Raw genomic sequence first — 17316 nt, 5'->3', positions numbered from 1 at the left:
CATGTAGTGGCCTAAACGCACCTTGCGTGTCAATTAAAGTAAATTAATTTGTGCAGAAAGTTAGTCGGAGTGAAGACCAGGCATTCAGGGACTCAAAGTCTGATCGAAACCAGCGTGGTGATCACCCATTAGAACCTTTAAGGGGTGGCTATTTCCGATCCCTCCTTTACTTTCCCACCCGGAATAATCACCAGGCCTTTCCTAGTTTGGGGAGAGACATGACGGACCCCAATCACTTACTGGTGCCAGCAGTAAAAGTCATGTCCCTTTGGTACGGGAATAGGATTCGAATCGGATGTCCCAGCTCCGGAAAGCCCGCAATTGAACTATCCAGTGCACCGGTGCCAGCCCGTTGGTGTTTAAAGCTGGTTTTTAATACTACCGATATAATTGAAGTTTTGAAAAGAAGTGTTATCGTGGAAGCAGTTTTATATTGTACTAATTGAACAACTAAATGTTGAGAAATCGAAAAGGTAACGGTGGGACTTCCTCTCTGCTCTTCAGCATTTCTGTTATTTAACAACCGCGGCAGTAGGCTTGTGGATCGGGATGTAAATTGGAAAATTCTTGTCATGCATTTATTAGATGTTTTGTGTAGTTTTAGCTAAAGTTACAAGGGGGCTGATTAAGTTACAATCTAAGGCTTTAAAAGACTGCAATGCATTGCTTCTCTTTCGTGAATTCTGTTTCGTAAAGTTATTTAAAAGTCCTAAACTAGGGGGGGGGGAATGCCCGGAATGGCCCCGCCGACGAAACCGCCAGGCACCCTAAATCTAACTTTTCCATTAATTACACCCGAAAAAGTGGTGGGTCAAAAAGTTGCACAAGCCGTGACAAAGTGACGCTAAGCAAGCGAAACTCCCTCCCAAATGTAGCGAACGCTCATGCCAATACTGTGCACTCATTGGCTGACACATCTAACACGTATAACTTATTATGACCAATCATCTATCCCTCGATCATTACGCCATTGCTGATTGGTTGATGGCTAGCTGGAATCTCCTTCTCCTGCCACACACAGGGGCGAAAGGACACTGTCAGTAATTTATTTAAAAATCAAAAATGCTGAGAGAAACAGGTGTCTGTAGATTTGGATGAGAACGATTTGTTCGCATTGCTCGCTTTAGACCGTTTCTGTTGATAAACAAACCACATGGGTTGGCGGCATGGACGGTCGAGTAATGTTTGTAAAACAATTAATCGTTAATAACAGATGTTTTAACCAAAGTTACGATTTCTGTAAACTTCAATTTAAAAAATATACATCCCATAATTAGTTTATTGTTTTCAACAAAATAAACACAATATTATTTGAATATTTTTGTAGCAATTGTTACAAAGAGTAGCGATCTGTTTTAGTTTTACCAACCTCGGGTTGGCAAAAACTCGGGCTGTGACGACAAAAGGCACCAAAAGTGGTTGGCCATCAAACATAAATACCGCCCTCACTAGTTTGCAATAAATGTAAACAGAGAATGCATGGGGTCAAACACTGGAGTTCATGCACAGTTCATAATCTAAATAATGTCCAAATAAAAGTACTGAAGGTTAGAGCATGAGTCGAGTGGGGCAGATCATTATGCATTTGAGTGTTTATCGACACTGTGGTCGCCAACTGTTAGGGAATCGTACGATCAGCTATGTAAAGAAAACAAAATTACCTCACAAAAGTTATCGTCCAAACTGCACAGACAGTGGATCCGAAACGACCACTCACTGACAAGTGATAGTGACACTGACACTTGATGAATAATACAAAAAGGGCATTGCTTTGATCTGTTTGGTGTGTTAACAGCTACTTCTAGCACTTCTAGAAACTATAAGGCTTAACATAATAACAGCTACAAGTAAGTAAATACAGTTGTAGATTATTTATATCCTGGCTTTAAATTAAAGACAAACAATGGACACTACTACACTGGATTCCCAACAAGTGTTGGTACATGCAACAGTGTTTGTAATTGTCAAAGACCAGTCTTACTTATCACTTGGTGTATCTCAACATTATGCATAAAATAATAATAAACCTGTGAAAATTTTAGCTCAAATGGTCATCGAAGTTGCGAGATAATAATGAAAGAAAAAAATACCCTCGTCAAATGTCACACGAAGTTGTGTGCTGTCACGTTGCGATAACGTAACCCTCCTTGCAACTAAAGGCTTTCGGATGCATGATTTCGGTACCTCAAAATCAAATTCTGAGGTCCCGAAATCAAGTTCGTGGAAAATAACTCCTTTTTTAAAAACTACGTTACTTCAGAGGGACCCGCTTCTCCTCACAATGTTTTATACTATCATTCAACAGCTCCCCATTACTCGTTAACAGTTAACTAAGGTTTTATGCTAATAATTATGAGTAATAACAGTGTCCACTGCCTTTAAAGACAATGGACACTATTGGTAATTGTCAAAGTCTAGCCTTTACAGTTGGTGTATCTCAACATATACATAAAATAACAAACCTGTAAAAGTTTGAGCTCAATCGGTTATCAAACTTGCGAGATAATAATGAAGGGGAAAAACACCCTTGGTCACACGAAGTTGTGTGCGTTTATGGTTGATTTCGAGACCTCAAGTTCTAAATCTGAGGTCTCGAAATCAAATTCGTGGAAATTTACTTCTTTCTCGAAAACTATGGCACTTCAGAGGGAGCCATTTCTCACAATGTTTTATACCATCAACCTCTCCCCTTTACTCGTCACCAAAAAAGGTTTTATGCCAACAATTATTTTGAGTAATTACCAATAGTGTCCACTGCCTTTAAATCATGGAAGTAGAAAATTACTTCATAATAATTGTAAAATCAATGTATCCCTTTTTCAAAAAATTTTTTATGTGTGAAATGTTGTTCTTATAACAATATAATATATTATTTTATCCGCTGTTATCTGATAGAACTGTTTTGAAAGCGGGGATCGGAGCGACCCTGTATTATTCACATGACCTAAAGTCAACCTGAAATATGATTTCATCTTCAAGACTCCTGAGTAAACTTTGTTCCATTGCCCCTAGCAGAGGGGGCAGGGCACCAGTATCCTGTACAGGTATTTGTTGGACCAGGAGACTGCTGGCAACCAGTGCAGTCTCTCACCAGGTAGTATGATGTTTGTGGCTAATAATAGCCCCATCAATAATAATAATAATTGTGGCATCTTATAATAGCGCACATATCCGTCACTCAGTGACGCCCCTGGCACTGTAACATAAAGTATTTCCTGCCAGATGTGGGGCTATGTTTGAATTATGAGACCTAATTCTGATAGCACCATGTAATGCTTTACAAGGTGCTGTGGCGCAATTTGCTGCCGATCGGACAGGAACACCGGGGCAAACCCCTTCTCTTTTCGATAAGTGCACTGGGTTCTTTTACTTGCGTTACATAACACATTAGTGCCAATAGCAGAAAAATTTGCTAAGCAGTATTTTCGGCTTAACAACAGCTTAATGAAATTGAGCCCAGTTTGATTCTTTATCAAATATTATATCTTTGACATTTTATTGAGTTTCTCCAAACTGCAGGCCGTGCCATCCTCAGTTGTCAAAGATTTCCAGAACACCCTCGGAGATGAGAATGTGTCCGTAGCAGAAGCCGTCTGTGAGCAGCATGGACACGATGAGTCATACCACAAGTAGGTATAATATTCTTTATTTTTGACCGCTTGAGGGCTCTCTCAAGAGATGGATTGCCATAGGCGTCATCGACCGCCATATTTGATGAATTGTGCACGCGTGAAGAGCTACCATGGGCTGAGAGTCACGTGCAGTGCGCACACGCGTGCACTTTTCCATTGTTGAACATCAAAGATGTGCAAAGATTACGCGGATTGCAACCCATCTCTAGTGATTTTAACACGCTAGGGAGTATAACGCGATTCGTTCCGCACAGTTTTAATTGCAATCTGTCACTTTTGTTGCGCCGTAGTTTTAATTTGCTTTAGGCCTTTAGGTTGATTATAACAGCTCCTTTAACTGTCTTATTGTCTTTGACGCATATTTTCTGTATAGTGGTAATGTGTTCCAGTCTTTAATACTTATTTGGGGTCTGAATGAATATACCCCCCGGAAGTGATGCATATTTTGAGGGCATCCTCACGCGGTCAAAAATACGGCGCATTCAAGTCAACTCTTCTCAAGATATAGCGCTTACAAAATATTACATAAGTCAAATAATAAGCACAGAGGATGGAGGGAAAGCGGTTAAAGACACTGGACACTATTGGTAATTGTCAAAGACCAGTCTTCTCACTTGGTGTATCTCAACATATTGTTGTATCTAGGTATATTTACCAAGAAGTCCTCAGCTGGAGGGGCGAGTCGTGCACTGTTGCTTCCCAAGTGGGGGGGTGGAACACACTCACTAAATAGAGGCAGGCACTCACATTGATATCAGGAACACGACTGACTCGTGGCTTGGTCACCCTAGTGCAGTGGCCAAGCCTCAGTCATGCGTGGATGGTTTATTACGTAACCAAGCTCACTACAATATGCATAAAATAACAAACCTGTGAAAATTTGAGCTCGATTGGTCGTCGGAGTTGCGAGAAAACTATGAAAGAAAAAAACACTCTTGTCACACGAAGTTGTGTGCTTTCAGATGCTTGATTTCGAGACCTCAAATTCTAAACTTGAGGTCTCGAAATCAAATTCGTGGAAAATTACCCCTTTCTCGAAAACTACGTCACTTCAGAGCAAGCCTCTTCTCATAATGTAGTATATTATCAACCTCTCCCCATTACTCGTAATCAAGAAAGGTTTTATGATGATAATTATTTTGAGTAATTACCAATAGTGTCCACTGCCTTTAAACTATGTAAAACAAATGAATAGAGTATGTGGCTGTCAGATTCACTCAGGTTTGTAGAATACAACCTTGTCAACATTTATTTCATACTATCAATCAATCAAACAATCAATTAATTGATGGCACGGTTGGCTTGTGCTTAAAGCGCTTTGCCTCTCACCAAAGTGACCCCGGTTCGATTGCAAGGGCCATATGTGAGTTGAGTTGTGCGTTGGTTCTCTGCTGTGCCACGAGGGTTTTCCAGACTATCCGGTTTTCCTCCCTCTGGAAAAATCAAACACTTTCGATCTTGGCTGTGCTCCGTGGTCATAATGGGTTGATGTGGCTGGCAGCTAAATGCGCCCTTGCATGCCTGCTTCTCGAACACATTGTTGCCGCGTCCTTCGCAATTCAGCTCTTAGCTGCGAGTAGGGACGATTAGCCCCCCAAATTGCTAGAACATTTGTTTCCACATTTGCACATGGAGACATCATCCTAAAAGCTGAGGCTTGTGATGAATGTTATATCAACAGTACAAAACAAAACAGGATAAACAGCACTTAATTGAAGAATAAAGAAATAATAACTGATTCTGTAGATAAATACCCAAAGGTCAAACCATGGTTAAACAAAGTAAATATAACGCTACTGGTATACCACAGCATGAGTGCATGGTTTTGACTTTGGGCGTCAAATATATCATCAGAAATTATAATTAGAATTTTTGTTTAAATTTGTATTTTGTAAAGGACAATATTACCCGATGTGGTCGTCTATCCAAGGACTACACAAGAGGTGTCTGAGGTTGCCAAGATCTGCAGTCAACACAAACTACCAATGGTGCCCTTTGGCACAGGTACCGGGCTGGAAGGGGGCATTACAGGGATGAAGGTCTGTGGAACTTGTTTCTTTTAGACTGGTCCCCTGTCTTTATCCACAAAGAAGAAAAACCTATAGAGTTGTAAGAACTAGAGGGCGCACTGGTGATGCTGCTTGCACAAACGCAATAAGATCGCAAGGAGACACACTCCATTTTGTACGCGCGTTGAATATGAAGTACACTTTGCAGTTTTTATTTATTGAACACTAAGCAATGCCCGTTTTGTCAACTTATAAAATGGCCGCATACACGCATGCCGGGCCGTGTATATAGGCCAGTACGCCCTCTCTAGGTCTTATATATAACTATATTGTAAAGACAGGCACTGGTTTTACAGACCCAGTGATCTCATTGGATAAAAGAGAGTGACTTTATAGCTTTTCATATGTCCATCTGTGTTTTAATAGGAGACTTTCCAACGCTAGGTGGCAGCAGACATACCGGGTAAATTTCCATTGTTTACGTAGTTCTGAACATGCGCATAATTCTGAGAACAATGGATTTACCCGGTAAGTCTGCTGCCCTCTATCGTCCCAGAAAGTCTCCCATTGGTCCAAGGTGATTTATGTCAGCTGCACGTTTGGTCTTCTGCATATATGTTGTGCACTGTAATGTCTGTGATGTCATGTACACCTTGGATGTACTGTTTTTTAGTATGTATACAAATGTACATGTCTGAAGGAGCTGATGTTGACTTTCAACCCTCAAACCATCTTATATTTGTTTAATTAAGAGTCAAGCTCATTGAAGTCCTTTATGCAGCATGGAGCAAGCTCGATCAACGACCATATAGTTAACCATAGTTCGACTAACTCTGATTGAACCCGCGCTAGTCAATGATAGTTGGACCAGTCTAGTCATTTATAAAACCATCCACTCCAGGCTGGTAGAGGTTGTAGCATCGTTGGTTACCAAGAGCAATTTGCCATATCACAGTGTGCTGCAGGCAGAGAGGACCAGTTATTCTTAAAATGGCTGCCATACGGTCGCTAGACAACGACTAGAGTCGTTCGCACTTTTATTTCAGTGCGCATACCCTTCGTACGCCACAAACCAACCACATGTCGACTATTGTAACCCGATCGAACTTTTGCTATAGATAAGGTTGACAGATACAATTACACAGATACAATTACATTGGTTCCCATGTGAGAGACGGCAAAAGAGAAATCATCAAAAGAATCTAGGCCTGGCATATTCGGCATGCAACAAAATGACCACTGTATGAAAATCAGGCCTCAACACGGGCTGTTTTGCTGAGAATGTTTTCTTATCCCATTACACTGTTTGTGGCTGCTGTATGCGCCGTAGCACCTTGTAAACCCTTATAATGTAAGATTATTATTATAATGTGCTAAATAATTGGGTCGCAGAATTCATCACTGCAATAAAACCTATCTTTCTGAAAGTTGTGTATACACTCAGCGCCTTCAGTACCTTGTTTGGTAGACAAGTGTGCCATATGATACTTCAATATTATTATTGTTTTTATGTGTATAGGGGTCGGTGTGCATTGACATGAATCATCTGGATCAGATCGTGTCTTTACATCCGGAAGATTTTGATGTTACCGTGGAGCCCGGGGTGACCCGGCATGACCTGAACTACCATCTCAGGGATGCTGGTCTATGTTTTCCCATAGGTGAGGTTGGCTCCCATTTTTAAGACAGTTGATAAGACACTGGACACAAATTTGTGTGCTTTCAGATGTCTGATTAAGGCTGCACACAGCAAGTCTTTCTTATTTTCAAATATTTTAGTGAGAAATTAAATCGTTGCAGTACCCGCTGCTAAAACAAAGAATTTGAACTGCCTCTCGCTTCTGGGCAATCTCGTTGGTCTAGTTGGTAAACCACTGCTTTAGAATTGCAAGGGTCGTGGGTCGGAATCCCACCCAAGTAACGGGAGTGCTTCAAAGAGCTTGGAAAGTACTATTGCTAGTGATAATACTTATCGGTGTATATGGTTGAAACCAAAATGAATATTCTTTATCCCTGTTGCAAATTTAACATCTAACAACTGGAAAAACTGGGGAGGCTTCAATGTGAAAAACCTGCATGGCACATTTTTTTTTTTGTCGATTACTTTTATCTGTTTTCATTCTTCAGATCCTGGGGCCAATGCATCTCTGTGTGGTATGGCGGCTACAAGTGCATCAGGAACCAATGCAGTGCGCTACGGTACAATGAAAGAGAATGTCTTAAACCTTGAAGTTGTCCTGGCGGATGGAACTATCATTGACACGGCAGGCAAGGGACAAAGAGCAAAGTACATCAAAACAAAGCAATTATCTTATTTCATATAATTGACATACAGATCCTTGTCATTTGATTGGTGAAACTTACTTCTCGTGACACTTACTATTACTCCCATCCGCACCGGCGATCAAAAAGACCTATTCGCCCATGGGGAACAGCATTTCCCATTCAACAGTTAGGATCATCCTTGTTCCCAATGTTTTTGAGCAGTATAGCGCCGTCGCGCCGCTGCTAAAACAAAGGAGCACCTGTACAAAAGGTTGTGATCCGATTGCTATTAAATTTGTGCATTTTCCGAACCAGTAATTTGTGTGATTTTTCATAATGTTATACTTTTAAAATACATCAAATGACAAAGATCTATATGTCAGTTATATAAAACAAATATAGTGGCTTTAATTCGTGGAATGGAAGGAATATTATCGCTTGGTAAAATTTGGACTGTTCCATTTCACAAGGCTTAGCCTCGTGAAATGGAACAGTCCAAATTTTACCTTGCAATAATATTCCTCCCACTCCACTCTGAGCCACTCAATATTTGTATACTATTCTATCAAGTATTAAGGTTTTGGTTTGCCATTTCATTAAAGGCTCTGGGTCTACTTTTTATAATACAACACCCAATGTCCAAATATTTACATTAAACTTAAACAGTTTGAAGATAATGATCGTAGAAAGGTTTCCTTAAAATATTACTATTATTTATTATTTTACTCTCAGTTATGGTAATTGGTATTTTTACAATAACTGGCTGATATACGTTTTACATTCTAAAATAATTTTCGTCTCTTTGAGACAAATATTATTTTTGTGACTAGTTTTACTCATTTCTCAAAAACTACAGCACCTCAGCAAGTAATATTTTAAGGAAAGAGAAAGTTATTTTTTTCTTTTGTCTACTTGGTTTCAGGTCTGGCTCGAGTCGCTATTTTTTTTATTTGTGACTTGACTTGTAAGTTTCAGCATTGACTTGTGACTTCACTTGGACTTGAAAAAAAGTTGACTTGTGACTTGGTGTTGGAGGAAGATGATGTGCCCTTTGCTCATATGTTTGGAATTTTTTTTTTTTTTGAAGGAAATCTGCTGCGGGCTACAACCTGACGAGTCTGTTTGTAGGGTCAGAGGGAACTCTGGGTGTCATCACCAAGGCAACACTGAGGCTTCATGGGATACCTGAAGCTGTAAGTGCTTCCTCACGATTAAAAAATCATCAACAAAAGTAAACTTTCCATTTCTTAAACATTTTCTTAATTTTTGGTTTTAATTGCATCATTTTGGTTTTGGTTTTGGTCTCAGAACGTCAAAGTCTGCAGGAAAAACTTTGAGGTAACTGCTTTGTTTGAAGTTGATATAAAGTTAAAAACCACAAGAGAAACTGTCTGGGGGGAAAACTTGTAACAGATCTATCCTCCTAGTTGTCCCTATATGCTTCCCTAGTGCTCTCGGAATGGTGCCAAGCGCTCCAACCACCACAGGTATTACATTGAATTTCACCTGCACATTTGTATTGCTATTATTATTAAAACCCTTCAGATGGTGGCTGCAGTTTGCTCGTTTGATTCCGTACAGGAAGCTGTGGACACGGTCACCCAGGTGATGCAATGTGGCGTTCCAATGGCTCGCATCGGTAAGCATTATCCTAAGTTTGTCTCATTTTTTGTAATTCACCCCTTGCATAACACAAAAAACTACACTGATGCGCGCGTTTTCATGCACACGTTTTTCACGCTCAAAGAACAGCTACATGTATCATCCAATCATTTGCCTGAGTCCTTTGACCCAAGTGATGACGCTTTTTTAGCGTGTGACATCATGCACGGGGGGTCTATAAAAAAAACACTCTGAGAGAGGATTTGCCAACATTACTGGTTTCAAATACTAAACCACAAGGCCACAAGGGAAAAAGACTGGGTAAATTTTAACTAAATTGGGGTTGAACACTTTCTCTTTGTTCAATCCCAAACTATTTCAATTTACCCAGTCAGTTTTCTTTTTGGTTTGTTGTTATACATGCAGCAGCAGCGACAGATGTATAAACTTGTCTCATTCCTCGCTTTGTTTATAGTGGTACGGTTAAAAATGTTTGCGTGTAAAAATGCGCTTGCTGCTGCAGCAAAGATAACACGTGTGGATACTTTTGCAAGTCTACTGAAAAAAACAAAAACTTATTTGACCCAATAAATACTTGATATTTGAAATAATCCGTCCTGCTACCTCTACTGTCTCATTCAAATCTCTACTAAAACTCATCTCTTTGTAATATAAGGTTAATGCGCTTAGAAACTACAGTATTAAAGGCAGTGGACACTATTAGTAATTACTCACATGAAAATTATTAGCATGAAAACTTTCTTTGTAACGAGTAATGGGGAGCTGTTGATAGTATAAAACATTGTGAGAAAAGGCTCCTTCTTAAGTAACATAACTTTCGAGAAAGAAGTAATTTTCCACTAATTTGATTTCAAGACCTCCGATTTAGAATTTGAGGTCTAGAAATTAAGCATGGCATCAAGCATCTGAAAGCACACAACTTTGTGTGACAAGGGTGTTTTTTCTTTCATATAAAAGTTATCTCACAACTCCGACGACCAATCGAGCTCAAATTTTCGCAGGTTTGTTATTTTATGCATATGTTGAGATACACTGGTCTCTGTGAAGACTGGTCTTTGGCAATAACCAATAGTGTCCAGTGTCTTTAAGCGCTTTAAGATAAATGTTATTATTATTAAGTAGAATTTGAAACTTTGCATGTAGGAAAATACGATATAGTAAGTTTTGCGATAACACCATGTACATGTAATGAATATCTCTAAATGAGTTGGGGTGGTTCTTAAAAGAACTGTTGGTTTCAACTCAACGTTTCGATCAGTATGCTCTGATCGTCTTCTGCAAAAAACATCGGAATGTCGAGTTGAAACCAACGGTTCTTTTTAGAACCGCCCCAACTCATTTAGAGATTATCATTACATAGTGTTACCACAATCCTTACTACATGTATATTGTATTTAAGGCAGTGGACACTATTGGTAATTGTCATCAAAGACTAGCATTCACAGTTGATGTATCTCAACATATGCATAAAATAACAAACCTGTGAAAATTTGAGCTCAATCGGTCATCAAAGTTGCGAGATAATAATGAAAGAAAAATAACCCTTGTCACACGAAGTTGTTTGCGTTTAGATGGTTGATTTCGAGACCTCAAGTTCTAAATCTGAGGTCTCGAAATCAAATTCGTGGAAAATTACTTCTTTCGCGAAAACTATGGCACTTTAGAAGGAGCCGTTTCTCACAATGTTTTATACCATCAACCTCTCCACATTACTTGTCACCAAGAAAGGTTTTATGCCAATAATTATTTTGAGTAATTACCAATAGTGTCCACTGCCTTTAATATTGCTATTATCTATTAATTTTCTCCCCCTTCCCTTATATCTTCAAGAATTTCTTGATGAGGTGATGATGGAGGCATGTAATAAATTCAGCCACCTCAACCACAAGGTTGCCCCGACGCTCTTCCTAGAGTTCCATGGGTCCGAAGACAGTGTCAAGTCACAAGTCCAGTATGTTGGTAAGAGAACTGACAAGTCAGGGTTATTAATATTTACCCAAATACACAGATGGGTGTTAGCACTGTTGGTAAAGACACATCTACATCTCATCCAAGCCTATTCAGCATCTAGATGAGGGAACGGTGTGTGGTGCTCTAGATTTGCAAAGGTTGTGGGTTCAAATCCCAACCGAGTAATGTCTGTGACTTCTCTCACATAGCCTGCGAAATTACCAAGTACACAGTGCTAACACACATTTGGTGTTTATGGGAAAAGCCAAAATTAATATCCACTATCCCCGATGCAAATTTCCACCTATTAAAGTCGGAGTTACCTCTTGGCATAAAATTTCAAAAAAGAAATTCATGCAGAAACAGTTTTGATGATGCTAGTAAATAAGAGTATAGGGTTTGCGATAACACAATGTTAAATTAAGTAAGTAAGGTTTGGTGACACCATGTAAAAATCCCTTTTGTGAGTTGGTAGGTGGCTCTGAGAAGAGCCGGTTTGTTCTGCTGATAGTTTCTATGTTTTTAAGAGCTTATAGGCTTTGAAACAAACCACAAAAGGTTATGATCGGATGTCCATTTCATAGAATTGCTCTGAGCACAACCAGATGGTACTAACCAGAGTAGGTTTACCAGCCAAATTACCATGTCTAATTCACCATTTTTTATTGGTTTACCAGCCAAATTACCATGTCTAATTCACCATTTTTTATTGGTTTACCAGCCAAATTACCATGTCTAATTCACCATTTTTTTATTGGTATCCTATTGAGTTTTGCTAGGCAGACATTTTTTAGAGAGTGCTTTACACTGCCAGCAACTATTTTGTTAGCGAAAAATCGATTCTGTAATGTTCACTTAAAGATGATGTTAGAATTTTTTTTGTTACCCATGCTTGGATTTTTAGAGGAAATAGTCAGTGCAAACAACGGGTCTGAATTCCAGTGGGCAGATAGGGCGGAGGATAGAAATAAACTGTGGAAGGCTCGGCACGACTGCCTGTACGCAACCATGGCTGAGCGACCTGGTCGGAAGGTATGGTCCTGAATAAAGAAACCAGAATTTAGCAGGGAATGAGTTTAAAGATACCGGACACTATTGGTAATTGTCAAAGATTACTTGGTGTATCTCAACATACGCATAAAATAACAAAGCTATGAAAATTTGAGCTCAATTGGTCGTTGAAGCTGCAAGAATGAAAGTGAAAACACCCTTGTGTGCTTTCAGATGCTTGATTTCAAGACCTTAAAATCTAATTTTGGGGTCTCAAAATCAAAATCGTGGAAAATTACTTCTTTCTCAAAAACTACATTACTTCTGAGGGGACTGTTTCTCGCAATGTTTTATCCTGTCAACAGCTCCCCATTACTCAATACCAAGTAAGGTTTTATACTAATAATTATTTTGAGTAATTACCAATAGTGTCCACTGCCTTTAAGGCACTGGATTTGTTGGTAATTGCCAAAGACCAGCCCAACATAATATGCATATAGAACAAACCTGTGAACACGGGCTAATCAAAGCTGCAAGAGAATAATGAAACAGAGCACACCCTTGTTGCACAACTCTGTGTGCTTGCATATGCACAATAACAGGATTCAGTTGAACTCTTTTGTTATTTGAGTAAGAAATTACCTCTTTCTCAAAAACTATGTAAACTGTCAACAGCTCTCCATTGATCAGTACCAAGAAAGTGTTTTTCTAACAATTTGTTTACAGGTAGTATAGGTTCATTCGAATAGCTTCCCCATGTCGACCCCACGGTGGTCATTTGGGTGAGCCTCTGACAAGAGCTAATCAAACGATCACACTCGCCCTCTCGTGTGGATGTCATGCCCTCGGGCCAGCCCAAAGTGACTCATTCCACCAGCAGGGCACTGGGGGTTGACCCGGGTGAGCCCCCTGGAATGACGTCGAAGCTGTTCAAACGTACCGGGGGCAGTCCAGGGTCGACTCGGGGGAAGCTAATCGAACGCGGCCGTTGCACTTCTTTTTCAGGCTTTGTCAACTGATGTTTGTGTTCCAATCTCCATGCTGCCTCAAGTTGTTCTTGAAACAAAACAAGATCTGCAGAATATAGGACTATACGGTGAGCAAAGACAACTGTAGCTTGTTTTAGATAGAAGCCACTCTCAAATGGCTGCACATTATTTGACTCCTTTGTGAATAATTGATACTTTCCTATTCAATAGATCTGTAGTTCATTATACCTGTAAATATTGTCACTGCGATCCGGTGGTTGGACTGCAGGACTTATGGGTTTTGAATAAAAAAGTTGTGGATTCGAAACCCAAAGCTAACCATTGGTTTTTATTTATTTATTTATTTTCAATCTTTAGACATACACAATAGTTACAAGTTTTACAGGGGCTGTCAAGGTTAAAACAAAAGTATAAAAACTGTCATCAAAAGATGTGTAAAACCAGACCCCTGCCAACGATAACAATATAATTATACAATATAAAAATAAAAACCAAGAATGTACTAAAAAACCTCAAAAAACAAACAACAAAAAAAGGACAATGATAGCAAACACCGCCCAATGAGACGCTACAGCTCCCGAGAAATGAGTAAAACAAGTCACATCACAATCCTCGTCTCAGTGCGACGAAAAACTATTTTAGCATGCAGAAAGCCCACCAACCAGCCATGATATTATACCATTATATCACAACTGGTCAGTGCTCTCCCACGTGCCAAAAACTAGACAAAACATTACTCCCGTGACATTGCTTCAACCATCCGCCAAAACCACAGCACCCCAGCAAATAACATTACAAGGGAAGCCAGCGTCCACCATCACCATCCCCAAACCGTGCAAGGTGTCTTGTGACTAAAACAGTTGTCGTCTAGTTACTGAATGACAAAATTTCTTGATTTGTGCAATACATAATCATTGGCGATAAACTGATGTCTGTGTGAGAGAGCGATTGGCTGTTGCACGCCAGGTGTTTATAGCCTCCTTTGGGAGTTTGCCGAGTTCCCTTGAAGGGAAGATCATCTTAACAAACAATGCAATATTTTTCTTATTCAACAATATGCAAATTCAGATGAACTTTCAGCCAATTAAAAGCATCTCTTTAAGTTGAGGTAGATTATGATCAACATCCTTCATGCCTGGATCTTATTTAACGGTGCATAAAGGCCATTAATTTTTTTATTTGATGTTTTTTTAAGAAAATGAAAGCATTAACCCCCCTCCCTCCAAGAATACGGTTTGTATACGCTTGTGAAAATGTTGATTTTTGTGAACAGCTGTACATTGTAGCTTCAACAGCCCATTTATTCAGAATGAATTCACGGTTGTTGTAATAAATATCTTGTGGTAATTTTATAGGGACTATTGTCGGCCATGTTGGAGATGGGAACTTCCATGTTTTAATTCCGATTCAACCTGATGATCAAGCAGAGGTTAAAACGGTGAAAGACTTTTGTGATCGCTTGGGAAGGTATGTGGTTTGTTTTTTTTGCAAGTCCTGAATATTCCTCTCAACCTGCTGAAGTCTGTGCCAATCTTTAAAGCCTTTGAACACTTTCGGTAAACAGTATTGTCCAAGGCCCACACTTTTTGTACCACAACTTATATATAAAATAACAAACCTGTGAAAATTTAGGCTCAATCGGTCATCGGAGTCGGGAGAAAATAACGGAAAACCCACCCTTGTTTCTCCCACGTTTCGCCGTGTCATGACATGTGTTTAAAATAAATTCGTAATTCTCGCTATCGAGAATTAATATTGTTTTAATGTTTTCTCAAAAGTAAAGCATTTTATGGAATAATATTTCAAGATAAGTCTTTCACCATTACCTTCTGTAAACCCTGTGAATTATTTGTAAATCTGTGAACTTCAATTTTTTTTTCTGTACCGAAAGTTTATAATGGCTTTAAAGGAACGTTACAGTATTGATTATTGCTAACAAAACAGTTTCTGACAGTGTAAGCACTTTATGTAATCCACCATATACACGAACTGACAAACCTGTAGAAGTTTGAGATCGATCGGCCATCTGGGTCACATTTTGCATGACATTAATAAAAACTTTAAAAAAATAAAAAAACATTCACTAGACATAAACTTCAAGCAGGAAACTTGTTTATTTATTACTCATCAATTGACATTTCATTCAGAAACATTTCAAGGGATGCTTTCTACTATCATCATCATTAGACCGTGTAAGTTTTATGTAAATCCAGGATCTTAGACAAGTTTTTCTTACTTAGAGATGCTTTGTCAGCCTTTTGGCCGATTTGACCTAAACATTTTGATTTAAAATTCAATAGGTATTTTGATGGGGGTCGAGAAAGTTGCAAGCTTTCATTTGAGCCATTGTTTGGGGCAAAAAATCTTACATAGCATCTTTAATCTGTAATGTTCCTTTTTCAAATCTGACTGGGGACACTTTGTGGATTGGCATTTTCAGTCCCTACCTGACTGAGTGGGTCTTCCATGAAATATGTCTCTGTAAATAGCAGCTTATTATTATTCATTTTTATAATAAACAGACGCGCCATTGACATAGGTGGAACTTGCACAGGTGAGCACGGCATCGGACTCGGCAAACGAGAACTCCTGGTGCGGGAAATCGGCAAGGATGGTATTCAGACCATGAGGCGGATCAAGTCGGCGTTAGATCCTGATAACTTGATGAACCCAACGAAGATCTTTACAACCTGAACATTTCACTTTTTCAAAAATGATTTGGGTTCCCCCCCCCCCGCCAAAAAAGAACCATGTATGTCATTTTATAAAACCCCTGCCCCCCCCCCCCCCCCCTGTATTCGTTGTTGACCCCATGCTATGCTTTTTTTCTGTGTGCTTTCTGACTCTAGCATTGACCTAACCTGGGCCCAATTTTATAGAACTGCTTATTAAAGGCAGTGGACACTGTTGGTTATTACTCAAAATAATTAATAGCATAAAACCTTTCTTGGTGACGAGTAATGGGGAGAGGTTGATGGTATAAAACATTGCGAAAAACGGCTCCCTCTGAAGTGCCATAGTTTTCGAGAAAGAAGTTATTTTCCACGAATGTGATTTTGAGACCTCAGATCTAGAACTTGAGGTCTCGAAATCAACCATCTACATGTAAACGCACACAACTTCCTGTGACAAGGGTGTTTTTTCTTTCATTATTATCTCGCAAGTTCGATGACCGATTGAGCTCAAATTTTCACAGGTTTGTTATTTTACGCATATGTTGAGATACACCAACTGTGAACGCTAGTCTTTGACAATTACCAATAGTGTCCACTGCCTTAAAGCAAAAAGAGCAAATTTCAAAACAAAATCAAATATCAAGCAATTAATATCAAACATAACCCTTATTAATTTACTGGACAATATTCCATTCATCCATTGTTATGCTGAGTGAATGGCAGCTAAACACCTTTCCAAAGTAATGTATATTACATGGAATTTTGGCCAGTAACATGTATAAAATAAGCAAAAGTTATTTGTATGCTTAACGCTTAGCATTTTGAGTGCTTAAGCAGCTCTATGAAATTGGCCCCTGGGGACTTTATGGGGCTTGTTTTTTGTGCAAACTTATCGATTTGCACTTTGAACATTTACTTGTTAGTAATTACCTTTGTTAAAATTTGACCACAATATTTTGCTCTGAAATAGCTGTAGCTGAAACTCCCTTTCACTAATACTCGTTGATATTATGGTTATTTTTAAGTTTGTGTTTTTTTAAAACTCAATTTACATAAGGCGCAGTATGATTTTCTTAATTATAATAGTTAACACATTGATAATAAAAATAAAAGTAAAAAGTAATACAAAATATTTATAGGGTGGCAAAATCCACCAATACTGGTAGTAAAATAACTTAAAGTG

General features: G+C 39.0%; 1 protein-coding gene across 2 annotated transcripts; it reads left to right on the top strand.

Moving 5' to 3' along the window:
- The first annotated feature begins 1493 nt into the window (after positions 1–1493).
- Positions 1494–16232, top strand: LOC117289326 (probable D-lactate dehydrogenase, mitochondrial). 2 transcript variants are annotated; one of them, XM_033770401.1, is made up of 13 exons: positions 1494–1847; positions 2896–3094; positions 3520–3629; positions 5530–5671; positions 7161–7302; positions 7769–7928; positions 8994–9099; positions 9452–9545; positions 11360–11488; positions 12384–12511; positions 13475–13565; positions 14814–14925; positions 15981–16232. In XM_033770401.1, the coding sequence occupies exons 2-13, from the start codon at positions 2963–2965 to the stop codon at positions 16150–16152; spliced, it is 1518 nt and encodes a 505-aa protein (XP_033626292.1). In that variant the 5' UTR covers positions 1494–1847; positions 2896–2962; the 3' UTR covers positions 16153–16232. The 2 variants fall into 2 exon arrangements, with proteins under 2 accessions (XP_033626292.1, XP_033626293.1); XM_033770402.1 differs by lacking the exons at positions 1494–1847; positions 2896–3094 and having other exon boundaries at positions 3523–3633.
- Positions 16233–17316: the final 1084 nt, after the last annotated feature.

Source organism: Asterias rubens, chromosome 4 (genome assembly GCF_902459465.1).
Source record: "Asterias rubens chromosome 4, eAstRub1.3, whole genome shotgun sequence".
Lineage (NCBI taxonomy): Eukaryota > Metazoa > Echinodermata > Asteroidea > Forcipulatida > Asteriidae > Asterias > Asterias rubens.
The sequence above is the reverse complement of the archived record's forward strand: the minus strand, read 5'-3'. Positions and strand labels throughout refer to the sequence as shown.

Coding starts and splice junctions, on each gene's coding strand:
- LOC117289326 (XM_033770401.1), top strand. CDS start 2,963: ATGATTTCATCTTCAAGACTCCTGAGTAAACTTTGTTCCATTGCCCCT. Junction 5,672..7,160: donor GGGGCATTACAGGGATGAAG/GTCTGTGGAACT, acceptor TTATGTGTATAG/GGGTCGGTGTGCATTGACAT. Junction 13,566..14,813: donor GCAGAATATAGGACTATACG/GTGAGCAAAGAC, acceptor GTAATTTTATAG/GGACTATTGTCGGCCATGTT.